The sequence below is a fragment of the Globicephala melas genome, chromosome 2 (genome assembly GCF_963455315.2).
Source record: "Globicephala melas chromosome 2, mGloMel1.2, whole genome shotgun sequence".
Lineage (NCBI taxonomy): Eukaryota > Metazoa > Chordata > Mammalia > Artiodactyla > Delphinidae > Globicephala > Globicephala melas.
In genome coordinates this window covers 174,722,610-174,748,429 of record NC_083315.2, presented here as the reverse complement: position 1 = coordinate 174,748,429, position 25,820 = coordinate 174,722,610, and the positions used below count along the sequence as shown (strand labels likewise).

The window sequence follows — 25,820 nt, the reverse complement described above, 5'->3', positions numbered from 1 at the left end:
TGAGCTTGTTTCCCTACCTGTAAAGTGGGCTGACAATGCAGCCTGCCTCCCCTGCGAGCCCACGAGAGGACGGCTGAGAGAGCACTTTGCCCGCGGGACCTGCCTCTTTAAAAACTCACCTTAATTATGCAAATAATATTTGAATATGTGTCCCTTGTGAATGACTCAAACCATAAAGAAGGTACAGAGAATAAAAGCTAAGAGCTCCTTCCTCCTCCCCCCTCCCCCTCCCTGATGCTCTCCCAGGAGGCCCTGCCCTCCACAGATCAGTGTGTGGCTTCCAGTATTTTTCAAACAATATGGCGGCTTCCCTGGCGGTCCAGTGGTTAAGACACTGCGCTCCCAACACAAGGGGCACGGGTCTTTTAACATTTTTATGTTGAAAATTAATCCTAGGAGCTCTGTTACTGCCGTGTCCTGCAAGAACTCAGTGACTTCTCAGGAAGGCTCTCTTATCTCCTCTTGACAGAGGAGGAAACTCAGGCTCTTTACTGCCGCCTGCGTCTGCATGATACCTGGGCTGTGCGTTAGTCACGTGGCAGCTGTAGGTTTTACCTCCTAAACCAGGACCTGTTGAGAGTGAGGGGGACGCTATTATAATTATGCTGGGATGACAAGGGCTGTCCTGAGCAAATACTCTTAAGGAGCCAGGAAGTTTTCAAGTGATAAACCCCTGTCTCCACCTGGCCTATCCCAAAACTGGATTATTTAAATATTAAATAAAATATTAAATAAAATTATTAAAGACTAAATATACTTTAATATAAATATTTAAAAAACATTTATTTATTTAATTAAATATTAAATTAAAAAATAAAAAACTCAACTGGCTCATTTAATGAGGAAGTCCGAGTCCTCAGGCACGGCTCTTTCCAGGATCCTACATGGACCCAGAGACACCAGCGAGAGTCTCACATTGGGTTGGTGGTGGGGGCGGGTTTGAGGGAGATGCTCCCTAGGCTCCAGGCCGACACAAGGTCCTATCCAAGAGCCAGGAGAGGAGCAGTGCCCAGCTGGGAAGGATGCAAAAATCCCAGCTGGGGTGGATGCATCATGATTATTTTTGGTGTTCCCCTTTGGGTGGTCACCTAGGAGGTTTCCGTTTTTTGTGTTTTTTTTAAAGATTTTATTTTATTATTTATTTATTTATTTTATTATTTATTTTTGGCTGCATCAGGTCTTAGTTGCGGCAGGCGGGATCTTTCATTACAGCGCATGGGCTCTTCGTTGTGGTGCGCGGGCTTCTCTCTAGTTGTGGCGTGTGGGTTTTCTCTTCTCTAGTTGTGGCGCGCGGGCTCCAGAGCACGTGGGCCCTGTAGTTTGTGGCACATGGGCTCCCTAGTTGAGGCGCGTGAGCTCAGTAATTGTGGCGCACCGGCTTAGTTGCTCCGTGGCATGTGGGATCTTAGTTCCCTAACCAGGGATCGAACACATGTCCCCTGCATTGGCAGGTGGATTCTTTACCACTGGACCACTAGGGAAGTCCCAGGTTTCCAGTTTTTTATTATTAAAAACACAGCAGGGACTGTACCTCCTTAACAGTTGGTAGTTAACCTGTATTCTCTTCAAAGGTTTTACTCTGAAATAGTTAGAAATAAAATATGCAGGCAGACCCTCATTTTATTGTACTTTACTGTGCTCCACAGATATTATGTTTTTCTCAAATTGAAGGTTTGTGGCAACCCTACGTCGAGCAAGTCTGTTACCGCCATATTTCCAACTGCATTTGCTCACTTCCTGTCTCTGTGTCACGTTCTGGTAATTCTTACAATAGTTCGAATCTTTTCATTGTTATTATATTTGTTATGATGATGTATGATCAGTGACCTTTGATGTTACCACGACAACTCACTGAAGGCCCAGATAATACTTAGTATTTTTACCAATAAAGTTTTTTTTTAAATTAAGGTATGTGCCTTGTTTTTTTAGACATAGTGCTATTGCACACTTAATAGACTACAGTATAGAATGAATTTACTTTTATATGCCCAGGGAAACCACAAAATTTGTGTGACTCGCTTTATGACAATATTTGCTTTATTGTGGTGGTCTGGAACAGAACCTGCAATACCTCTGAGGTCTGCCTGTAAAATTAAGGTTGAATTCTTTCATAAAACCGTAAAGAATTAAACAAGTGAACAAAACCATAGCAGTGAGCATCATACATGGAATTTGGCACTTGGGCCAGTATTTATCTGGATAAGATACCTACAAAAGAAATTGGTGGACCCAAGAGCACGAGCATTTTCCCTGCTGGTGGCGCCTTCCAAGGTGCCCTCCCCTTCTCTGCATGAGAGTGAGGGCTTGATTCCTGACCTTGTCAGTACAGGCTGTTTTTGGGTTCCTCAGTTTTTGCCAATAGGCAAAACAAGAGCTTGTACGTTTGCCTATTTCTTACAGAGCTGAGCGTCTTCATGGGTTTATCGGCCAACCTGTGAATTGCCTATTCATACCCCTTGCCCATTTTCCTGGGTTAATCTTTCTAACAGGTTGCAGGAGCTCCTTATACATTCTGAATGCAGACCCTTGGAGGCCAGGTGGGCTTTGGCCCAGTCCAGCCAGGTAGTGGTAGTGCAGGACCCAGGAGAGGTGGCGGTGGGTGAGGGATACCCCTCCCCCCTCCCCTGGTCCTGGCCACTTCCCATACTGGCCTTGGCCAATCCTGTCCCCTGGAACAACTTCCTTTTGAGATCCGAAAATCCACCTGACTCATGTCACACATAGAGACTGGCACTCAGACAGGTGCAGTCACGCAGCCCAAGTCCCACAGCTGGTGAGTAGTGATTAGAACCCAGCTTGTCTGGCGCCAGCTTCCTCCCCCAGGAAGCTGCCCTCCCTCCTCTCTACCTGCAGCACAAACCCCAAGCCATGCTCCCAGTCCTGGGCCACCTGCCGGATCCCCCCTGCTCTGATGACAGGCTCTGCTGGGCTTGCTGGGGGCAGCTGGGGCTCAGGTCAGGGAGGATCTCCCTGTGGTCAATGAACCCCTCTCCTCAAGCACCGCCCTCCACCCCTTGTCTCTCCAAGCGAATGACCTTGAAAATAGAAGCCACCTGAGTAGACTTCTCTGACTCACCTTTACCTGTGCTCTCATTGGCATTCATGCCCAACCCTCTGCCCCTCAGGAAAAACTGTCCATGCCCGTGGCAGGGGCCTTCCTTCCGCTCGTGGCCGCGCAGTCCCTGCTGGCCTCCAGGTCATGGCTCCATAGGTCCTTCCTGCATCGGTGTTTTGGCGCATCAGTGTGCTGCACACATGCACACGTGTGCAAGATGCAGCACACTGCACGTGGACATGTGTACACACGTGCATGCACAGATGCACACACACACGTGGCTCCAGGGGTTTTTTTAATTATTTAAAATATTTATTTATTGAGGTTGCACCAGGTCTCAGGTGCAGCATGCGGAATCTAGTTTCCTGACCAGGGATCGAACCTGGGCCCTCTACACTGGGACCCCGGAGTCTTATCCACTGGACCACCAGGGGTGTCTCTCTGCTCTTTTATTCTTTAACCCACTTACCTCCAGCCCCCCTTTCCTCCCTACACATCTTTCCCAGTCCCTCCCCTAGCGCTCCTCTCCACATAGGCTTCTCCTGCAGTCCCATGACCTTCTGTAAAGGGCACCATGACCTCCATGTAGCCAAATCCTCCTGACCCGCTGGTGGCACTTGTCCCAGGTGGCCACTCCCTCCTCCTCCGGACACCTGGGCTCTTTTGACTTCCAAGGGCCTCTCCCCATCCCTACATGCTAGATGTTCCAGCCTGGCCTCCCAGCCTTCACTCCATTTTGTTTTGTTTTGTTTTTAATGTTTTATTTAATTAATTTATTTATTTGGCTGCGCTGGGTCTTAGTTGCGGCATGCGGGATCTTAGTTCCCTGACCAAGGATCGAACCTGGGCCCCCTGCATTGGGAGCGCAGAGTCTTAGCCACTGGACCACCAGGGCAGTCCCCGAGCCTTCACTCCGGGTGTCATGCTTTCAGTGCCTTCTCTCTCCTGTGACCCCCAGCTGTATGTCACCAGCAGGGCTTCTCCCTCCACCTCCCGTTATCATGGACACCCCAAGGTGGCTGACAGGCATCTTCGGGGATGCCCCACCCCCTGCTCCTCCCCGACCCGGGAGGCATTCTAGACTGTTCTCTCCCTCTCACACCCACCCTAGTTGGTCAGAGTCCACACAGAATTCGCTGCTTGTCCCAGTGCCCTCCATGCCGCTCGCCCTGCCACCCCTTCCCAGGCCAGTCAGCTACTGGGGCTTCCACCCTCTCTTCCTGGGGTTTGCTCCCCGCGGTGAGAGGGAGCCTTAGAAAACCCAAGGCAGCCCCTGCTCGGAGCCCTGGCTCCCCCGAAGTCCTCCCACTGACCTTGGGGTCCGTCTGTATTTGCAGCCTCGCCCACTACCCCTCCGACCTGGCCGCACACTGACGCCACGAGCCTGCGGGGGGGGGGGGGGGCGGGACAAGCTCTCCCAGGAGAGAGGGGAACATGACAGGGTCAAAGGTCAAAGCCATACTTAGAAGGCTGTGCTGGTGAGCCAGGCCTGAGCCGGGCAGTCCTCTCACTCCCAGGCCCCCTTAGTCTCTCTGGGAATTGAGCCCTCTGCCCCTCCTCCGCCCACTCCCCACCCCCACCCCCGTTCGCAGCCTCAGCGGGCACAGGATGCTGCTTCCTTAGGGGGAGCACTTCCCCCCATCGCCGCCCCAGACTCTGCCACAGCCCCATGGAGGCGCGGGCAGGCTGTTCACAGCAGCACTGGGGGACCACACACGTGCTGGGCACAGGGGACAGCTTTCACCAGCAGAAGACTCAACAGAGATGACGTGTGACCCAGAGCGGCGCGTACCCCAGAGCGTGAGTCTAAAAGCGACCGTGGGAGAAAAAGGCAAGCTGCTGAGAGGGCGCGCTGACAGCGTGATGGGGAGGGTCACAGTGCCAGCTGCCACCGTGGGAAAGCGCCGGCGCCGGGACGGGCGGCAGGACAGGCGCGCAGGCCTTCAGATTTCCCCACACGCTAGTTCTTAAACTGGCTCATGGGCTCCCAGGCATTTCAAAGTTATATTATCGTTTTGTATGCCTGAAATAATCCACTAACTTCCAAACCTCCAGGTCCTTGGACACACCCAAGCTCCTTGTCTAGCCACTCAAGGCCCTATGCTTCCCGGTCCCTCCCAACTGACCTCTGGAGCCTCCCTCTGCCGCTTCCAGACCTTTGCTGCAGCCGTGTCCGGGCCAGGAATGCCTTTCCTCTGCCCCACTTGGTCTTTCTGGCTAAGCCCATGTCCATGGGAAGCTTTCTAAGTAGTGGAGAAATGGGGTTGAAACCGTGCAGCTTAGATTGGGACTTGGACCCACAGGCTGGGACTCGAACCCACGGTCTTTTAACTGAGATCACACACCTGGTCTCAGGACTTAATGAAGCTCAGGTTCTTGATGTCTCATCGCAGAAAGAATTCAGTCAGAGACAAAGTGATGGGTAAGAAGTGGATTTCTTTAGAGATAAACACACTCCACAAGACAGAGTGTGGGCCATCTCAGAAGGAGAGAGTGGCCCCAGGGTACAGGGTTGTCGGTTCTTATAGGGGTGGGTAGTTTCACAGGCTAATGAGTGGGAGGAGTATTCCAGCTATTTTAGGGAAGGGGCGGGATTTCCAGGAATTGGGCCACCGCCCACTTCTAGACCTTTATGGCTGGCCTTGGAACTGTCGTGGCGCCTGTGGGTGTGTCATTTAGCATATGCTAATATATTACAAGGAGCGTATACTGAGGCTCAAGGTCTAGTGGAAGTTGACTCGTTCACCATCCTGGACCTCTTTGGTCCTAATCAGTTTGTGTAGTGTCCTCGGGCTGTGTCATTCTTTTAAAGGTTGTGCCCTGCCCCCTTCCCTCCTGTTTCAGGGTCGGACTTGATTCTGAGAGAGGGCTTCGGGAATCCCAGCGAAGAGTGACGAGGGGAGGCGAGGAGGGTTCGAGGGCTGGAGAGAGAACTGCCCCGAGGCCAGCTGCACACCAGGCACCTACAGCCGATGCCCTGTCACCCTCATTCCACCAGCAGCCATGGAGATGCTGTGAGGTCTCACTGCAGCCCTTGAAGGATATAATGGGGACATGGGAGCAGGGCAGCTAGCGTCTTGAGCCACAGGTAGTTCACCTGGGACACCACCTCCCTACGTTGTCTCCCAGGGTCTGGGGGCTCCAGAAGGCCAGTGTCAACCGTGCAACCCCAGGATTTCCATTCACTTTGCCCCACCCATCAGAGAGGTCTGGAAAAAGACAGCTGGGAGAAATTGTAGGGAGACTGAGGACTAAAGCAGGGAGGAGAGGACAGGTGAGGTGGGGCAGAGATAGACCCTGGACTCCCAGCCCAGTGTTCCCTGTACCCCCCCACCCCTGGCCCATGATCGTTTTCTGTAAATCTGGTGGTGATCATGGACCCCCTGAGAGGTATGGTAGGGCCTGCAGGGCCATGTTGCACTGAGGTGGGTGGCATTTTGGGTGGGGGTATCTGGTGGCTCTCCGGCACGTGTGTGCTCCACACTTTGGCCCCCTTGTGGAGAGGCCGGGGTGGTCAGGGCCCCATCCACCACAAATGTCTGAAGGAAAGAAAGGGAAGCGCCCAGCTTCCCTTTTAGCTTCTCCTCACTTGGAGGTCACCTCCCAGTGAGCCCCGATGTCCTGGCCGGTGAATTAGGAGTCATAATTCCCACGGCTACCGGTTGCGAAAATGAATTGAAATCAAGTATGTTTAGCACAGAGACTGGTACACACTAGGCCCTCATAAATGGCTGTCTGCATCCGTTCATCCATTCGTACCCTGGGAAAGTCAGCATGGAGCAGGGGCTCGAGACGCCCCGACCCTCCCGGGCAGAAAGCGGCCAGGACCCTTAGGGGTGACAGTTCCTACGCCCCGACCCCTCCATGTACAGTCCCAGAAAAGTCCCGGAGGAGGTCATCCCCAAGGTCACAGAGGGTCAGCGTAAAGGGGATGTGGAATACGACTCGTGGGGTGCCGAAGAAAGTCACGCTCGGCGGAGCCGGAGCGCCTAAGTGCGCGCCCAGTCTCCCACCGAGCCGGGGCACAGCAGGCGGGGCCCAGGGGCCCTTCCCGGCGCGGGTCTCCCGTCGCCGGGAGCTCGAAACCCGGAGCCTTTTCTCGCCGGCCACTCGGGTTTCCGGGAGCCCCGCCCCGTTCACTCCCCATCGCGGCCCCGCCCCCCGCGCGCCCTCAAGTTTCTCCCAACTTTTCCGCGGGTCCCCCTGGGCGCCCCGCCCGCCGACCGGTGACGTAACAATGGTGCAGCGCGGCGGCCAATGGGTGGTGGCGGGGGCCGGCAGCGCGGGCCAATGGCGGCGGCGGGCGGCCCCGCGGTCCTGCCCGGCCGGGGCCGCACTGCGCCGCCCGCCGCTCGCCCGCCCGCCGCCGGCGCCGGCACCGCCGCCCAGCGGTCTGGCCGCGGCGGCTCAGAGCGCGGCTGCGGCGGGCGCGGGCGCCGGCGGCACCCTCCCGTCCGTCTGTCCTGGGAGCTTCGCCTGCGCGCCGACCCGCGGGGGGCCAGCAAGCTTTCCGGCCCGCAGCGGGGGCGGGGACGCCAGGCCAGCGGCCCCTCCGACCCCCACGGTGAGTCCCCCTTCCTCGGCCGGCTCGGCGTGTAGCCGCCGCCCCCCTCATGCCCCCCAGACACACGCGCACGCAGGTGCAGCCCTCGCTGCGCCGGCCACCGGCCCGCAGACACTCTGGCCTCGACCCGCGACCCGCGGCCACCCGGGGTCCGGCCGTGCCGCCAGTAGGGGACGGGGAGAAACTGGCGGGCGGCCCTGGGCGCGCGGCCTTGCCCTCGGTGGCCCAACCCCCCATTCACTGAGCCGCGACCGTGACTCGCTGCCCGGTGACGTGGGGCGGCTCAACTTTACGTAACCTGCCCCGCTCCCAGTGTCCACACAGGGTGCACCCGGGGCGCGGAGACCCAGGCGTGGTGCTCCAGTTACGGTGTCCCCAAAAGGGTGCTGTGGCTCCAGCCCCCAACCCCTGTGCCCGTCTCTGTAACTTAGTTACCCAGTGTGTGTGGACGCAGCTTATCCGCTGACCCAGGTCCCTTGTGACCAAGGGCTTACCCTTGAGAAAACGCAGTGGGGAGCTTGGGCCAGGGCCAGGGGTTGGAGGTCAGGGCTCAGGTTGGCGCAGGGGGCTCAGAGGGCAAGGTTAGGGCTCAATCTGGGTTCCCTGTGGGTTGGGGGTCCCCCCACTTCTGGAATGAGCCCGATATAGGAGTTAGGAGATCTGGGTTCCAGGCCTGTCTCTACCATGACTTGCCGACTGACCTTGGACAAGTTTGTCCCTTACTGGAAAATGGGATGACAGTACCTGCTTCTTCTAGTCATTGGGAAGACTCAGGGAACTAGCAGACCTGGAGGGGATTTACAGACTGTGAAGAGTGTACACGCCAGTTTCTAGGTTGATTTCATCCTCTTGCCTCCTCCCAGGAGCTAGGGGCGGTGACATCCAGTAAACACCATGTTTGGGTGGAAGGCTGGAGGCCCCCACTTCCTGCTATGGCTCACAGACTGCCTTCCCTCTTTCTTACAGATGAGGAAGCTGAGGCTCAGGCAACAGTAATACACCCACCTACACAGAACTAGGTAATCGCGGTGCGCTAGCCAGGTAGGTCTGAGTCTAGAGCTCTGACCCTGCCTGGCCTGGGGTAGGGCCCTCGACCGCAGTCGGGGGTCAGATGACAGAGTCAAGGTTAGATGGGGCTGGGGATAGGGAGCTTGGGCTACAGAAAAGATTTGCCTCAGCTTGAGATGTGGGATGCAGCTTTCCTAGTCCCCTACCTGGCTTTCCCCTTGATTGGAGTTGGATGCAGCTCTCACAGGTGGGAGCAGGAACTCTTCCAGTGGGTCCCTGGGCTGGACGGGGTGTGGGGTTTCTGTGTGGCCTTGACGGTAGCTGGGGCTGTGAGGGCAGGGACAGGGAAGGGCATCTTTAGCAGAGGTACCGGAGAACAAGACAGTTTTGGGGAGGGCGACCAGGCGCAGCTAGATCAAGGATGTGGGAGGTGGTTCAGGGCCTGGGAGAGAAGGGAAGCTGTGAGGAGTGACTGGGAGGGCCGGTCGGAGGCTGGGGGCAGGTACGAGAGAGGGCCGGACAGGTGGGGCTGTGTGAAGATTGGACGGGAGACCCCTCTCCGCCCGGAACTTCAACCCTCAACCCTCACCGCGCTTCCCTCTGCCCGCAGGTGGTCGGCCCCAGGCCCATGCCGTGAGACCGGGAGGCGCCGCCAGCATGCCGTGGGACACGCGGCGGCCTGGGGGCGGCGCGAACGGCGGGCCCGAGGGCGCGGGCGCAGCGCGCTCGCGGGCGCAGAAGCAGTGTCGCAAGTCGTCGTTCGCTTTCTACCAGGCCGTTCGCGACCTGCTGCCCGTGTGGCTGCTGGAGGACATGCGCGCTAGCGAGGCCTTCCACTGGGACGAGCGCGGGCGCGCCGCCGCCTACTCGCCGTCGGAGGCGCTGCTCTACGCCCTCGTGCACGACCACCAGGCGTATGCGCACTACCTGCTGGCCACGTTCCCGCGGTGCGCGCTCGCGCCGCCCAGCGCCGGCTTCCGCTGCTGCGCGGCGCCCGGGCCGCACGTGGCGCTGGCCGTGCGCTACAACCGTGTGGGCATCCTGCGCCGCATTCTGCGCACCGTGCGCGACTTCCCGGCCGAGGAGCGCGCGCGCCTGCTCGACCGGCGAGGCTGTAGCCGCGTGGAGGGCGGCGGCACGTCGCTGCACGTGGCCTGCGAGCTGGCGCGCCCCGAGTGCCTCTTCCTGCTGCTCGGGCACGGCGCCTCGCCCGGCCTGCGCGACGGCGGCGGCCTCACGCCGCTCGAGCTGCTGCTGCGTCAGCTGGGCCGTGATGCCGGGGCCGCCCCCGCTGTCGGGGCGCCAGCGCCCGGGGAGCCACGCCAGCGCCGCCTGCTGCTGCTTGACTTACTGGCGCTGTACACGCCGGCGGACGCAGCCGGCCCGGCCCGCCGCGAGCTGCTGGGCGACCGGCCGCGCTGGCAGCGGCTGCTGGGCGAGGACAAGTTCCAGTGGCTGGCGGGCCTGGCGCCACCCTCGCTCTTCGCGCGTGCCATGCAGGTGCTGGTCACCGCCATCTCGCCCGGCCGCTTCCCCGAGGCCCTGGACGAGCTGCCGCTGCCGCCCTTCCTACAGCCACTGGACCTCACGGGCAAGGGCTAGACCGCGGGGGCACCCCGTGTGCTGGATTTTTGGAGAATACTATTTTTCAGAGCGTTGTACCCGGCACTTTACATATATTGTTCTCTGGACAGCGGAATCTCTGCTTTGTCTGTAGCGTGCTTTGGGGGCTGGGCCAGGACGGGCAGGCGGACCCGGAGCTGCAGGTCTTCTGGATCCGGAGGTGCTCAGCTCCCCACCTCCCTGTGTGGATGGAGCTGGGCTACGGGGTCAGACGACGCCTGAGAGCCGGGCCCTGCCCTCAGCTCACTACCCAGACCCTGAGGAGCGGCCTCCCATCTTGATTTAGAGCCTCTGGGAAGGTGTCCCAGAGGGAGAGACAGCTGAGCTGGGCAGGTGCAGGGGGGTGGACTGACGTGTCCAGGCAGGGGGACGGCGGGTGCAAAGGCCTGGAGGCCGAGGGAACCGCCCGTGGGCGCTGGGTGGAGGTTCTCTGCCCCGTCAGCAGGTGGGGCCTCGACCACTCCCCTGTGGGGCTGGGCCTCAGGTCCCGAGGTGTGGAGGGCAGGACCCAGGCTGTGCCTCCTGTTTGCCCCCGTCCCGTACTGGCCACCTGCCTCCTCCTCGGCTGTCACTGGGACCGCCCCCTCCCCAAAGAAGCCCAGGCCTGGACTTGTCGCAGTCGCCCCATTGGCTCTCTCTGGCGACTAGCAGGTACCTAATCCTGGGGCTCCTGACGGGGGTGGCTGCGTCATCCCGTGGGTGGGCCCTCCAGCCTCAGCCAGTAGACCTGGTTTCTGCAGGAAGGCTTTGAAGATGGAGACTGGTTGACCCTTCAGGACAGAGGGACCCTGGCTGAGAAGCTGGGTCCGTGCCCCGAGGAGCCGTGGGATCAGGGATGGCCAGGCTGTCCTGCCCGGGAATTCTGCTGGGCCGTGAAATTCAACCCGCGCCGGCATGGGCTGGAGGGCCACGATGTTCTGCCAGGAGCAGAGGGCTAACGATCTGCCCGATGAACAGTGACCGCCTGGCTGGGGGCACCCACTGCCCACCCTGCCCCCTGTGTCCCCGAGGGGGGCATGCCTGGGGGCCGAAGGGGCTTTGGGTGGTGGTGGCAGAGTCCAGGGTGATGGGCCGTCAGAGGGGGGCTGTGGAAGGGGCCTGGGCAGCGGGAAGCTCTGCCAGGGGGCCTGGTTCTGGTCTGCACCTGCCACCCACTCTGAGGGTGACCTTGGAGAAACCCCTGCCTTGGGCTTCAGTGTCCCCAACTGCTTACAAAGGGGCTTTGGAGCATCTCCAAGCTCCCTACCTGCCCTGGCAAGGATGTGACCCCCGTTGCTGGGAAGCGTGGGGTGGGTGGGCACACAGCCCTGGTGGGGAGGAGGGGGGGATGGAGGGGTGTACGGCCCGGTGCTGATCCTAGATTCTGGGTGGCAGCGAGGGCTTCTCCCCTCCTGCTGTGTGTCCCGGCCCAGTTAAACAGCCTTTCTGAACCTTGACACTTGGGGGCAGTGGATACCAGCATCTCTAGCTTAAAACTTGGGACATCAGGAGTCCCCTGGTTCTTAACCGGGGATGCGTTGCTGGGGGAGGGTGCATTCCTTTGGAGGAGGTGGAAAGGGCAGACCAGAGCAGCAGGTCTCCGTGGCTTCTGGGCTCTGGGCTTAGGGAGATGTTGGGAACTCTTGGTGCCCTCGTGCCCAAGCAGCTTCTGCCTGGAAAGAACCTGGGCACCCGACGGGGGACCTGGGCATGCGGACTTCCCCTCATGTCTCCCAGGTCCCAGCTCTGTCCTCTGTGGGGTCAGCCCTCCTGGCCCAAGGCCCAGGGCTAGGCCCCCATCCGCTTCCCTGCTAGACATACAGCTGCCCCTTTGGTGATGAACTCCTTTGAGCCCCCTGGGCTGGGGATGGGGTGATGAAAGGTTGGGGGGGCTCCCTGGCGGGGACCCCACAGAACCCATTGTCCGGGGAGCAGGAGGCAGCCCCTGGGCTGGTCCTGGCACGCAGGGCAGGATCCGGGCAGGAGTTGTTGTGGGCACCACAGCAGGGGGCCCAGCCCCGGAGCACAGCTCATAGCTTGGAGGGGTGCAGGGCAGGACGGCAGCGGGGGGCGTCAGCCCCGGGTGTCCTGGCCGCAGCCGGGTGGGACAGGGAGCCACAGGGAAGGCTGAGGAAGCCCTGTGGCAGCAGAGCGGGGCCTGAGTCCCACTGGGGACCCCTGGCCCAGGGCACCCCAGGCGTCCGTGGGAGCAGAGAACCCAGGGCAACAGTGCAGGGCGAGAAGCCTCAGGGTTATCTGGCCGCTGCTGCCGGCCGGCCGAGCGAGGGCGGGCAGGCGGGCCTCAGCACTGGCCTTATCGCTCCCCCGGGCCCTCCAGCACCCCGTCACCACTGTTGCCCTGGCGATGAGCAGGGAGGCCTGGGGAGGGCGAGTCCGCCAGGAGACTCAGCTCTTGGCTGCTGGCAGGCGGCCTTGATGGCTCCTCAAAGGCAGTGGCTCTGCCTGGGACAAGGCCCACGTGTCTGGGGCAAAGCGCCTTGGTTCGTTTGTTCACTTCCTTCATTCCATGAACCTTGTCTAAGGAAAGCCCCACTCCTGCCAGTACTGCCCCTGCCATGCCCACCCAGGGGCCCAGTGAACTTCCAACTCTGGAGAGCTCGGGGGCCAGAATCCCTGCACCCCAGACACCTGTCGGGGAGGACAGAGAAGGCTGGGCCGCTCGTCCCCAAGGTACTGTGACCCTGTGCCTGGAGCCCAAAAGGGACACACAGCCCTGTGACGGCCTGTGGCCACAAGGCCCCTGCTCTGCCCCCACTTTGGCCGTGTTGTGTGCTAACTTACCCCACTACCTCGATATTCCCACTGATTTCCTTTCCTGTCAATTTCTTCAACTTTAAAATACTGTATTGAGAGCAGTTTCCTAAGTTACCTGAAATCCTGTTCAGAACAAGGGTGCTTCCTGAAGTCGGATGGAGGGGAAACAGGCACGGCTAGGGAAGGCTTCTGCTCCAGAAGTGTGTGGGTGGAGCAGCCCTGCTCCACGGCGACTGGTTTGTCCTGCTACGGGTTAACATCGAGGCGTACTTGACATAACAAATGCACAGCCTTTGAGCGTGTGGTTTGAGGGTCGTGACCATGTCCACACGCGTGTGAGCATCCCAGCCAAGGCAGAGGCTGAAGAGAAGAGATTTCTATCCTCAGTGATTTTTTTTTTTTTTTTTTTTTTTTTTGCGGTACGCGGGCCTCTCACTGTTGTGGCCTCTCCCGTTGCGGAGCACAGGCTCCGGATGCACAGGCTCAGCGGCCATGGCTCACGGGCCCAGCCGCTCCGCGGCATGTGGGATCCTCCCGGACCGGGGCACGAACCCACGTCCCCTGCATCGGCAGGCGGACTCTCAACCACTGTGCCACCAGGGAAGCCCCTCAGTGATTTTTTTTTTTTTAAGCCACACCGTGCGGCTTGCGGGATCTTAGTTCCCCGACCAGGGACTGAATCCGGGGCCCAGGCAGTGAAAGCGAGGAGTCCTAACCGCTGGACCGCCAGGGAATTCCCACATCTTCAGTGACTTTTATAAAGAATTTCTGCTGATAGAATGCATGCTCATGGTAGAACGCTCGGACTGTGCAGAGAAATCCAGGGCAGGATGTGGCAGGGGCCCCTCCACGCAGCTCCCAGGTAAAGAGGCTGCCCGCCTGCCTGGCGGCATCCCACCACCCAGACAACCACTGCTACTAGCATTTGGTGTATTTTCTTCTGTTTTTCTCTATGCACATATATACATATGTTCAAATTCTTTTTCTATGCATACTTTTTCACATGACATCAGATCAAATCTAGTATTTAAAAACTTACTGTAGAGTAAGCATTTCCGTTCACTGTAAAACATTGTGTAAACACGATTTTTGGGAAGCCTCTGGTGTTTACTCTGTGATATCTGATTCAGCTGGCGCTGATACGATAGAGCTGACGTTAGAGAGAACTGAGGCTTTAAAATGTGAACTTTATTTCTTTTTGGAATAAATAACACATTTACATGGCTCAAATTCAAAAGATACAAAAAGGTGCACACTACAGGGGACCACCATGACCAGCTGCTTGGGTAGTGTCTTTCTGCCCCTCCTCTGCGCCCTGGAATTACGAAAAAGATTGCAAACCCACCAAAAGTTAGAGTACACCGTGTCCACTGGCATCATCTACCTCTCCCTGTAGGTATGAGCGCCTACAAACTCACGTGATCATTACCACGCCCAAGAGACTTAACGCTGCTATGATGAAACTGCATGACAGACTGCTCAGAACGTACATCCCCCGGGAAGACACGTGCTTTCTAACATCTGCATATTGTTTCATGAGAGGAATGCTCCCGAATGTCAGTTGTTTTTAGTGTTTCACAATTACAAACGATGCTGCGCCGTATGTGTAACCCTGACTTAGGATTTGTTCTTGAGGACAGGCTTCCAGAAGTAGGAGTTCCGGGACTTGAGGGTTTTAAGGCTGCTGCTGGACCCAGTGGCTTTCCCAGAAGGGCCGTGCCAACGGGGGCTCCCCGCTTGCTCCATGTGCACGCCTGCCCTGGGTGTGCACTAAGCAGTGCCCTTTCGTCTCCTTTGTCCATATGTGTGTCTTCGGTGTTCCTCCGACTTGTTGCAACTATTTCCCCTTCTAGTTTTATGCGGGGTTTTTAATTCACGGCAGCTTTATATTTTGAAGAAATCAAATCTATATAGTATTTTCCTCTGACTTTTCCCACTACTTTTGAGTTTAGAAAGTGCTTGCCATCCAGAAATCAGATAGTTTTTTGCCCCCTAGTTTTAAGACTCTTTAATCCACTTAATGTTTGTCTGAATGGTTAAGTAGCGGGCCGCATCAGTTAACTGTGAAGTCACTGTCCCGTCCTCTCACCTGCGTGCCGCCTTCACCTTGTTAACTCCCCGTGGACCTCGCTGGGCTGCCTGACGTCACTGGCCCTTCCATCCACATCCCACTTCGTTTGCTGGCCCCTGTCATCGCTCCTGGCAATCCTCATCTGTTTCTTCTTCTCAAGACAGTGAGGTGGCATCAGACAGCGCAGGTCTGGAGTCCCACCGAGCTGGGCTCCAATCCCAGCGCTCCTTGTGCTGACTTAAGCAAGTTACTTCTCCTCTCTGGGTCTCACTGGGGCTAATGGTATTGACCTCTCAGGGCCCTACTGAGGACGTGAAGCTGCACGCGTGAGACCCTCACAGCATATCTGGCACAGTCAAGGGGGGTGTCTGTGGGTATGAACATTATTTTATGGGTTCTTCTCTGCCTACCCCCAACAAAGAAAATCCCAGTGGGGATTTTGACAAATTGAGTGAAAGCCATAAATGCCTTTGGAAAGGACTGGTGTGTTTCCTTGCACAGCGGCTGTGGTCTTCCATCAGGAGCGCCAACTGCCTCCCAATTCGGGCTCTCTTGGAAGCCTTCAGGAGAGCTTGGCCAGCTCTCGACCGAGTCTGACATTTCTTGTTCAGGCTGTTTCCCGGCAGGTGACGCATCCCGCCGCTGTCGTGAACGTGATCTTTTTTCCACGTGCTGGTTTCCACTAGGGCACTTCTGGTGTCTGGTTTTGTGTCCTGGATGAAGACTCAGGCCCAGGGTCTCGAGCCCCCAGAGCCTGCCCACAGCGGCCCTGTGCTCTGCCTCACGGTACAGTGTCCTCCCCAGGGCCACCTCTGCAGTGGCACTCCCCCAGGACAGCCCCCGGGCAAACTGGTCACGAAATGACGTCTGCCCACACCCTCCTGGCCGTGGGGCTGGGCTGGCAACACCAGCAGCAGATTCTTTGCAGCACCAGTGGGAACAGCCTTCCTGAGTGCCCACTCAGGGCACCTTCTCACCACTCAGACATCAGACTCGACTAGGCTCGGAAAAGTCTAGTTTATTGCACTGTCTCAAAGCACAACTTAAAAAAGAAAAAAGAAAAAAAACTGTACAAAGCACTGAGGCTACAAGTAGTTTAAAAGTATCAAACTAACTAGACTGGGTTAATTGCACTAAAGTCCCGTGGGTTCAGGAGAGCTCTGCCATCTGAGGAGCCCGGCAAAAGGCACAACATACGCAGAAGAGGAGCCTCAGCCGCCTGCGCTCCCTCTGCTGTCACCAGACTTCTGAAAAAACGCATTCTATAAAAGTGAAGTAGTAAGTAAGGTCTGGGATTTCAGCATCTTGTCCTCATTTAGACCTGGAAAACCTCCATCCTCATGGCTAGCTGGGTCCTGTCAGAGAACAAATCTTATCGCTCTTCACCTGTGGCCTGGGGGCTCCCGGACACACCTGCTTAGTAGCAAACAGGCATTGAGTAACCGGGCCCCGGGCCAAGGGCAGGCTAAAAAAAGCAGCCAGGCTGGAGTCCTTCCGTGGGGCTGCCTCCAAGAGGGAGGGGTGGCGGGCTCAGGGCGGATGCCTGGCTGGGCTGCAGAGTCCTACAGCTCAGATGCCAGCGACAAGGGTAGGCACTGCAGGCCGAGCCCATGGACTGAAGTCTGACGTGGCCACAGCAGGCCCCAGTTTCAACCTCGCTGGGCACCCACCCAGATGCCCGCTGACAATGTCTGGCTGCCACTCGCAGCCAGCAGGCAGGTCCCGTGGCTGCCCCACACATCGAGGACACGCAGGGCGGCGTCCATCCTCTGAAGCTGCAGCCGAGAACAGTGCAGGCTCAGGATAAACCAGGGGAAGGAATCAAAGGCCTTCCCCTGGTTTCAGAAAATACATTTCTCTTCTAAATTTGTAAGATCTGATTTCAAGTGAGGTATCTCATGTAGGTTTGTAATACAACAAACAAAAAAGGCAAGAATTAGTAGATTCATCCTCTGAAGGTGCTTCTGGTTTTCACGACGTCGCCAGCAGCAGGGCTGCGTGTCACCCTATGACATTCCTATGTCACTAACATGGCTAAGGTTCCCACGCCCCACCACACCTGCCTCGGATACACACGCACACTTCCGTATTCCGGGTCACCCACTGGCCTTTCCTGTTCTGCTGGAGGCGAGCCCGGCCCCCTGGGAGCGGGCGGGGAGGGTGTGTGTGGCGTGTGCATGTCGCTATGCGTGTGTCCTCGTCCTGGCACAGCTGGCTTCCCATCTGGTGTGGCCAGCAGGGAATGGGCGCTGGGGCCTGCGTCTCAGAGAGGAGGTGGGGGGACCCTGTGGTGGAGACGAAGCCATCCCAGGAACACATTCGGCGGATGGACGGCACTGACCTTGGGCTCCACGGGCCTGGGAGCGGTCAGCGAGGGGAAGGTGACCACAGCAGACGGCGGTACCACAGTGCATGCAACTGGAGCAGCCGCCGTCCCACCTGGGGACGGCCTCAGCGCGAGTCAGAGGCCCTGCTGCTGCAGCAACGGCTCCGCACCTCTCGGCCAAGGCTGTGGGTTCTGGAATGAGACGGAAACAAATACGGAGGAAAGCAAGAGCGGAGCGTCCCACCTGGCTAGACGTGCCCGACAAGAGCGGGCGAGGCACGTCCAAGGGCAAGCGACTCAAAACCGCCCGTGTCCGCCACACGGGTCTCGGTGGCCCCCCTGCCGAGAGCTCCTTCAGATGACCTCCCACTCGTCGTCCAGGTCCTCGGGGTGGGGGGCGGTGGCCTGGCTGCTCGGGGCGCCGTGGGAGTGGCTGAAAGTCCTAGTCAGCCGCTGCAGGAGGGAGCCGGCGGGGCCCACTGCCCACAGCTCGTCTGACAAGGTCACTGCAGGGACAAGAGCCAGCCGCACGCCCGTTACTCCCCAGCCCGGCTCCACGTCTGCACGCGCGCTGCCTAGCGGTGGGGCCCCGGGCACGCCCCGACCGGCACCTCGGCTTCCCTGGCCTTCAAGGGAGCGGCCCGGCGCCCCGTCCTCTTCCCGGGAGACCCTGGCAGAGTCCGGGTGCTGCGTGGCCCCCGGCAGGTGTGACCCTGGGATGGGCTCCCGTGTGGGTGAACCAGCCCTGTGGGAGCAGCACCGCCCCAGCCCCCGGCCAGAGCCCCACCCCACGGCCAGAGCCCCACCGACGCCATCCACGGGAGCGCCAGCGCCCTGGCACCTGCCTGTGAAACACGTCACGTGCCCGGGAATCTTCTTCCAGTAGTCTCCGGCAGGGTTTCTGTCGGTGACGCCGTACCGTCGGGCGAGATCCCCGTTGGGGCAGCGGGCCCACACGGTCCTGGCGCTCAGGGCCAGCTGGCAGGCTTGCAACCCTGCAGGCAAACGGAGCGTCTGTCTGCCCTCAGCCCCGGCCGCGGAAGGGACGGACCGACCCTCCCCGCAAGCCTGCTCTCCCCCTGGCTGGGCACCGAGTGGGAGCCCAGGGAAAGGACGCCCTGTCTGCAGGGCCGGCAAGGCTGCAAGAGCCCAAGACCCGAGGACCAGAGCCCAGGCGGTCCGGAAACGGTCATCCGACAAGGAACCCCAAGGACACGGGGCTGGCGCTCTGCTTGTGGGGTGCCCACGCTGGGGAACACTGAGGTAGACGCTTGCTGTCACCTGCCTCAGCAGAGCCTCAGAAACAAACCAGGCCCCAGTGTGGCCGCAGTGGCCACCGCCCACCCAGCGCCTCTACCTGGCACGTGCTCCCAGTCGGTCCCCACCGGCATCTCCTCGGTGATCCCAACTCGGACGTGCACGTTCCACCTGCTGTCCAGGGCCCACAGCATCTGGTCGCTGGGGCTGGAGTGGACGCTGACCAGGGCGACCCCGGCGGGCTGGAAGCAGGAAGGGCCTTTCCTCAGGGAAGGAGGTGGGCGCACATGATTGGGGAGGGCAGTTCCCACACAGCCCAGGGCAGCCCGGCACGGCAGGAGCGGCGGGCAAAGGGGTGGGGGGACCAGGCCTGTCCCCAGAGCACAGCCTCACAGGGATAGAAACGCCCCGAAGACCCAGACTGAGGGACCTCCCACCAAGCAGGGAGCCCCAACTCTTCAGTGCTGCATGTCCTGGGGAACAAAGATAGGCCAGGTGACAGGAGAAGGAAAGGACATGGGGAGACCTGCGGGATGCCGGGCCAGGAGCGGCGGGCTGCGTTAACGGGCAGCGACAGACGGCAGGTGCCACAGGGGAAGGGGAGGTGGCCGGGGGCCTGGCCTGAGGGTCCTCACAAGCCCCTGTTCACAGCTTCATGCTCGGAGAGAAGGCAAACGTGGCCCAGTGTTGGCAGTGGGTGACTCTGGGTGGACCTGAGGCTATGGGAGTTACTGAAATCTGCAAGTTTTCCGTTGGTCTGAAGTTTTTCAAAATGAAAAGTTAAATTTTATAAGTTATGAAGGTAAAAGACACCAAAAAACGCAGTTGCCATTGAGAGTGTTGGGACAGAGGGTCCGCGGGGAGAAGGTGTGTGGACCGGCCCGGGAGCTCGATCAAGGGTGGCTGGGCAGCCTGGGGAGGGGTCGAGGTGGGTGTCTGTGGACATGGGTCTCCCCACTCACGCCCCCGAGCCCCCCTCTTCTGCTCTGCTTGGCATACAGACAGGGCCAGGCCGAGAGCCAGGCCGACTGTGCACAGCTGCCACGAGCTTCGCAGGAAAAAGGAACAGGCAGGCAAGGCGGCCAGTGAGCCCGCTCGGCCTCGCGTGCGGGGAGGGGTGCCCTAGGCCCAACATCCCCCCCCCCCCACCGCTCCGGAGAGGATGAGGGGCTGCGGGGAGCGGATGGACGGCCCTGCGATGGATCGGCACACCACGCTGGGCACAGACGCGGCTGACACGCCCTGTGTGCCTGTGGGAGATGCGATCAGAACTCATGGGCGCTCTCAGCTGAGGAGCATCCTAAATGCTTTCCAGGCAAGAACACAGGTTCTGAAAGCGCTCTCTGCTTTCCCATGGCTGGTGCGGCTGTGACTTCCGCTCTACGGAGACGGAGACGGGGGTCTGGGCCCCTCCCCTGGAATCCGCCCTCTCACTTTGACCAAAACAACATGGCGGAAGCATCCCGCTGGCAGGGCCGAGCCTGGTCTCGAGGAGCAGGCAGCGTCAGCTTCTCCTCTCAGAACTCAGCCTGCATGGAGAAGTCTGCGGTGCGGAGGCCCCGCGGAGGGGAGAGAGGTGTGCGGGGCCCAAAGGCCCGGCCGTGGTGAAGCAGGGAGGAGCCGTCCATGCTGGACTCCGCCCGCATCCCAGCCCCAGAGTCCTGAGAGGTACGAGTAGTAAAGCGCTGCTCGAAGCCACGAAGTTTCCGGGCAGTGGTGCAGTGGGAAGACAGAGAAGACACTGTGATGCGGAGGCAGGGAAGAGCCGGCGGGCGGGGAGAAGCCCTCGGAGGAGGAGGAGGGCCGGGAGGAGAACCGCCACTGGGCGGCCAGGGCGGGTCGGCGCCCCTTCTCTCTCCTCGCCCTCCTTGGGCGCCCGTCATCTCCTGGACAGCTCTGAACCTGGACCCCCTCGGTCCCCCGGCCCCACTGCCCGGTTTGGGCACGGTCCTGCCTGCCACCCGCCAGTCACCAGGGTGCCCAGACACTGTGGGACCCCTCCTGCCTGTCCGCCTGCCTCGCTGCCACGTCTCCCGACTGCCCAGAGTACAGCGGGAACTCCTCGGCGTGACGCCCCTGCCTCCTCGGGGCCTCGGCCGGCCTGCCCTCCCCCCACACGCCCTCGTGCACAGGGCAGGCTGCAACCCACCCTGCACAGCCCCACACAGCTCCTGGCCGGGGGAGCTACACCTGCCCGGGCTGAGGGGGGCACGGACACGAGGCTCCCTGCTTCCCTCTGAGGGAAGCCCAGCCCTTCACTTACTCTCATCCAATAAAAAGAGAGCTTTTTACTGAAGGGTCACACACCTTTAAAAAACACAAACCCCAAGTGTACAGCTCGGCGGGCTTTCAGGGCATGAGGGCAGCCGCTGCCCCCCACCCCCGAACTCGATGATGTCAGGACGGGACTTGAACCTCACTCCCAGGGGAGGCAGCAGGAGGGGCAAGGACATAAGCCAGTTCTCAAAGGACAGGAGAGCAGAAGCAGCTGGCATACAAGCAGGGACGTTGCTGACTGCACATTACGAGGATGAGCAAGGCACCCGTATGGACACATCCTACGAGGGGTGTCATCCTGCAGCATTTCCCAGGCTGGGTTCCGCGGGACACCATGCCACCCCCGCAGCTCTCGGGTCGGCTGCTTCCTGGACACACACCTCCCCGTGAAGCCACGCGGTCATTTGCTCAGCAAACGCCGAGCACCTCAGATGCTGGGTGCCGGGGAAACCTCCCCGCAGACAAACCACACGCCTCTGTCCTCACAGAGCCTCCATTTCACCGGGGGTGGGCCAGGCAAACACACCAGGGCTGCGTCACGTGACGGGGAGAGAGGGGCCAGGGGAACACCACGGCAATGGGGTGGGGGTCCTTGACCCTGCCGCCCCAGCAGGGGCACGCCAGCCTGGAGGCCGGTGAGTGAGGAGGCGGAGGCGAGAAGGCAGCAGACGTGCTAAGGGAGGTGTGGAGAGAGAAGTGATGTGAGCGGACACCGCTGCTGCGAGGACCGCCCTCAGGGAAGCTGGAAGGAGCGGAGTCCCGTGCTGGAAGCCGGTGGAATAATCCAGGTGAGAGACAGCTCGGCTGGGGGCGCTGGGCAGGACCCAGGAGACGCTGTCCCCACTCTGATTCTCAGCACGGGCTGCTCACGCCAACCACCCGGAGGGCCCAGGCCTCGGCATTTGAGATGCCCCACTGGTCACTCTGGCGTCCAGTGGTGGTGGGCAGGTGGGGGCGGGGCTCTTTGAAAACACTTTAACTAACAGGATAATAAAGAAGCGGCGGGAAGGGCTGGGCAGTGGTAGCAGGTGTTACTCAGAGGTCAGGAGGAACACAAAATGAGCCCATTAGCAGCCCCTGGAAGTCTGCAGAGGGGCGGTGGAGGGCACAGCCAGGGCCGTTGAACCAGACTGCTAAGGGTTAAGAGGAGAAGAGGCCACAGGGCAGAACAAGGCTGCTGGGGCCTACCTGAACAAGTCAGCTCGTGGGAGAGGGAGGGACGCAGGGAGGCGGGCTGTTAAGGTTCCAGGAGGGGAGGAGGGGCCGGTGAAGTCCTGGAGTCGCTGGGGGGTGGGAGGCAGGGAGAGGAGCAGAGGACTTCTTCCTCAGAGAAGGTCTTGTCCCGGGAGGGGAGAGGCGGCACAGAAGAGTTGTCAGGCGCCCCCGCCAGCCCCACACGCTGCCACCATCCTCTGGGACACTGGGTCCCAGCCCTGGCGATGTTCTGTGTCTTTTCCAGGTGTCTCAGTCACCTGTGTGTCCTGAAGGACAGTCACACAACAGGTCCCAAGGAGTGTTTGTCTGATAAAGTGGAGAGGAAGGAGGTTCTGGAAACTCACTGACTGGTGCTTCCCCGCCAGCCAGCCAGCCAGCCAGCCCGCCACTCAGCCATCATCCATCTACCTGTCACTGCCCACCCCGCCCACCCATCACCGCACCCGCCCATCCGCGCCTCCACCGCCCTCCCACCAGCCCCAACCACCCAGCAGGCGTTAGGCTGAGCGCCTGCCCCGTGCCGGGCACGGTGCTGGGTGCTGGGGATCAGTCTTCTTGACTCCTGGATTTTCAAGTCTGGTGAGAGACACGTCGTTAATCAGACAGTCACACGAGGACATGTAAGGCTGCCACAGGTAAGGGGAGCTACAGCGGTGAAGAACGTGGTGCTCTGAGCACGTACCTGGGGTCAGACAGGCGGTCAGGCAGAGCTGCCCTAGGAGCTGTCGGCGAGGTGAGACTGAAGGATGATCAGGAAAGAACCAGGAGAGAAGGGCAGGGAGGCGTGTGCCGGGGGGCAAGAGCATATGCACAGGAGGGAGCGCGGCCTGAAGGGCCGAGGCTGGAGCGGGCAGGGCAGGGCCGGGCGCCACCTGCAAGGTCTGTCTCCTCAGCAGATCCCAGCAAGGGCTCTGAGATCAGAGGTGCTCAGACAGAGAGAGGTTTGGAAATGTATCCGAGGTCTGATGGCAAGAAACAAGACGCAATGAACAAGAGGACCTCCCAGCCGAGTCGAGGACTCAGTGCAGGTCAGACAGGCACACCACCCTGGCCTCCGGGAGAAGAGGCAGTATGGAAAAGACAGGGAGATTCCATAAATGTCACCCACCCTCTGCCACCCCGAGAGCTCCTGAACTCGGCCCAAGAAATGCTGCTTCACGAAAGTCGACTGGAACACATTCCAGTGACCTTACTCCCAGAGGTCAAGCAGGGCCAAAATGCCAAGAGGGGGCTGAACAGGAAGTAGCTGTGAAGACTGCTCCTGCCCACGAACTGGCCATTTTCAAACTGGGAAACTCGCTCTTGCTGAACCCCAGACCCCTCCCTAGGGAAGGTGGGTAAGGCCAGAGTGGTTCTCAAACCTTGGAGTCCCTGGGACTCGTGGGGGACCTTGTTAAACTGGCACATTCCTGGGCTTGGGGCCAGACCTTCCACATCAGACTTCGGGGCTGGAGCCCAGAAGTGACTAAACAAGCCCTCCTTCTGTGCGCTCCCTTCTGTAAGACAGTGCTCTACACTGTGAAGTAGACAAGGCAATACTACCCAAAGCGATCTGCAGATTTCAATGAAATCCCTACCAAAATCCCAGCTGGTATTCTTACAGAAATGGAAGAGCTGATCCTAAAATTCGTATGGAATTACAAGGGACCCCGAACAGCCAAAACAATCCTGAAATAAAAAACACAGTTGGAAGACTCCCACTGCCTGATTTCAGAACTGTTACAAAGCTACAGTAACCAAACAGTGTGATGCTGACATAAGGACAGACATAGAAATCAGTGGGGTAGAACTGCGAGTTCAGAAATAAATCTGTACAGCCAAGTAATTGTTGACAAGGTTGCCAAGATCATTCAATGAGAAAAGAGTAGTCTTCAACAAATGGTGCTAGGAAAACTGGACGGCACACACATAAGGGAATGAGGCTGGACCCTTAACTCACATGGTATATAAAATTAACCTGAAATGGATCAAAAATAAATGTAAGGGCTTCCCTGGTGGCACAGTGGTTAAGAATCTGCCTGCCAACGCAGGGGACATGGGTTCAAGCCCTGGTCCGGGAAGATCGACATGCCGCAGAGCAACTAAGCCTGTGTGCCACGACTACCGAGCCTGCACTCTAGAGACCACAAGGCACAACTACTGAGCCCACATGCCACAACTACCGAAGCCCAAGTGCCTAGAGCCCATGCTCTGCAACAAGAGAAGCCACCACAATGAGAAGTCCGCGCACCGCAACGAAGAATAGCTCCCGCTCGCCACAACTAGAGAAAGCTCACGCGCAGCAACGAAAAACAAAAACACAGCCAATAAATAAATAAATAAATAATAAATAAATGTAAGAGCTAAATCTGGCAATGGTTTCTTAGATATGGCACCAATAACAAAAAAGATAAATTGGACCTCATCAAAATTAAAAACTTTTGTACATCAAAGGACACCATAAAGAAAGTGAAAAAACCCATAGAATAGGAGAAAATATCTCCAAATCATATATCTGATAAAGGTCTAGTATCCAGAATTAAAAACTCTTTAAAAATCCAACAAAAACAACAACAAAAATAAAATAAAATCCAATAACAAAAAGACAGCTGAACTTTAAAAAGGTCAAAGGACTTGAATGGACATTTCTCTGAAGACGTACACATGGCCAACAAACATATGGAAAGATGTTCAATGTCATTAGTCATTAGGGAAATATAAATGAAAACCACAGTGAGGCATCATTTCACACCCACTAGGATGGCTAAAAAAAGAAAATGGGAAACAAGTATTGGTAAGGAAATGGAGAAACAGGAATTCTCACATATGCTGCTGGGGACGTCAAATGGTGCAGCTGTTGTGGAAAACAGTTCGGCAGTTCCTCCAAGGTTAAACACAGAATTACCATACGACCCAGAAATTCCACTCCTAGATATATACCTAAGGAATTGGAACAGATGTCCAAACAGAAGCTACACGAATGTTCATGACAACACCCTTAACAATAGCCAAAAAGTGGAAACAATCCACATGTCCACCAACTGATGAGTGGGTAAACAAAATGTGGTCTTATCCATACAATGGAATAGCATTCAGCAATAAAAAGGAATGAAGAGGGCTTCCTGGTGGCGCAGTGGTTGAGAGTCCGCCTGCCGATGCAGGGGACATGGGTTCGTGCCCCGGTCCGGGAAGGTCCCACATGCCGCGGAGCGGCTGGGCCCGTGAGCCATGGCCGCTGAGCCTGCGCATCCGGAGCCTGTGCTCCGCAATGGGAGAGGCCACAGCACTGAGAGGCCCGCGTACCGCAAAAAAGAAAAAAAAAAGGAATGAAGTACTGATACTGATACAACATGGATGAACCTCAAAAACATGATGCTCAGGGCTTCCCTGGTGGTCTAGTGGTTAAGAATGTCTTGCAATACAGGGGACGCCGGTTCAATCCCCGGTTGGGGAACTAAGATCCCACATGCCGTGAGGCAACTAAGCCCACGCCTCTCAACTAGAGAGCCAACGAAAGATCCCACGTGCTGCAACTAAGACCCGACGCAGCCAATAAATAAATAAATAGTTTTTAAAAAAATGATGCTCAGTGAACGAAGCCAATCACAAAAGACCACATATTGTATGACTCCACTTATATGAAACATCCAGGAGAGAAAAATCCATACAGAGAGAAGGCAGATTAGTGGTT

The 25,820-nt window shown here is 58.2% G+C and overlaps 2 protein-coding genes across 6 annotated transcripts in view; one reads left to right on the top strand and one right to left on the bottom strand.

Annotated features, from left to right (window-relative positions):
* Nucleotides 1-7,481: 7,481 nt before the first annotated feature.
* Nucleotides 7,482-11,523, top strand: ANKRD9 (ankyrin repeat domain 9). Of its 2 annotated transcripts, none has more exons than XM_030883317.3 (3): nucleotides 7,482-7,619; nucleotides 8,586-8,638; nucleotides 9,238-11,523. In XM_030883317.3, exon 3 carries the CDS (start codon nucleotides 9,285-9,287, stop codon nucleotides 10,227-10,229), a length of 945 nt encoding a protein of 314 aa, XP_030739177.1. In that variant the 5' UTR covers nucleotides 7,482-7,619; nucleotides 8,586-8,638; nucleotides 9,238-9,284; the 3' UTR covers nucleotides 10,230-11,523. The 2 variants fall into 2 exon arrangements, with proteins under 2 accessions (XP_030739177.1, XP_030739176.1); XM_030883316.3 differs by having other exon boundaries at nucleotides 8,586-8,660.
* A 2,654-nt stretch (nucleotides 11,524-14,177) lies between these two features.
* Nucleotides 14,178-25,820, bottom strand: part of TECPR2 (tectonin beta-propeller repeat containing 2) — a 96,015-nt gene continuing 84,372 nt past the window's right edge. For 3 of the 4 annotated variants that reach the window (XM_030883319.2, XM_060295309.1, XM_060295310.1), the window contains 3 exons: nucleotides 18,759-18,900; nucleotides 18,247-18,396; nucleotides 14,178-17,907 (listed from right to left, as the gene is read on the bottom strand). In XM_030883319.2, the coding sequence (XP_030739179.1) occupies nucleotides 17,756-17,907; nucleotides 18,247-18,396; nucleotides 18,759-18,900 (444 nt within the window). In that variant the 3' untranslated portion in view covers nucleotides 14,178-17,755. The remainder of the gene's footprint in view (nucleotides 17,908-18,246; nucleotides 18,397-18,758; nucleotides 18,901-25,820) is intronic. The other variant, XR_009563210.1, reaches the window with a different exon arrangement.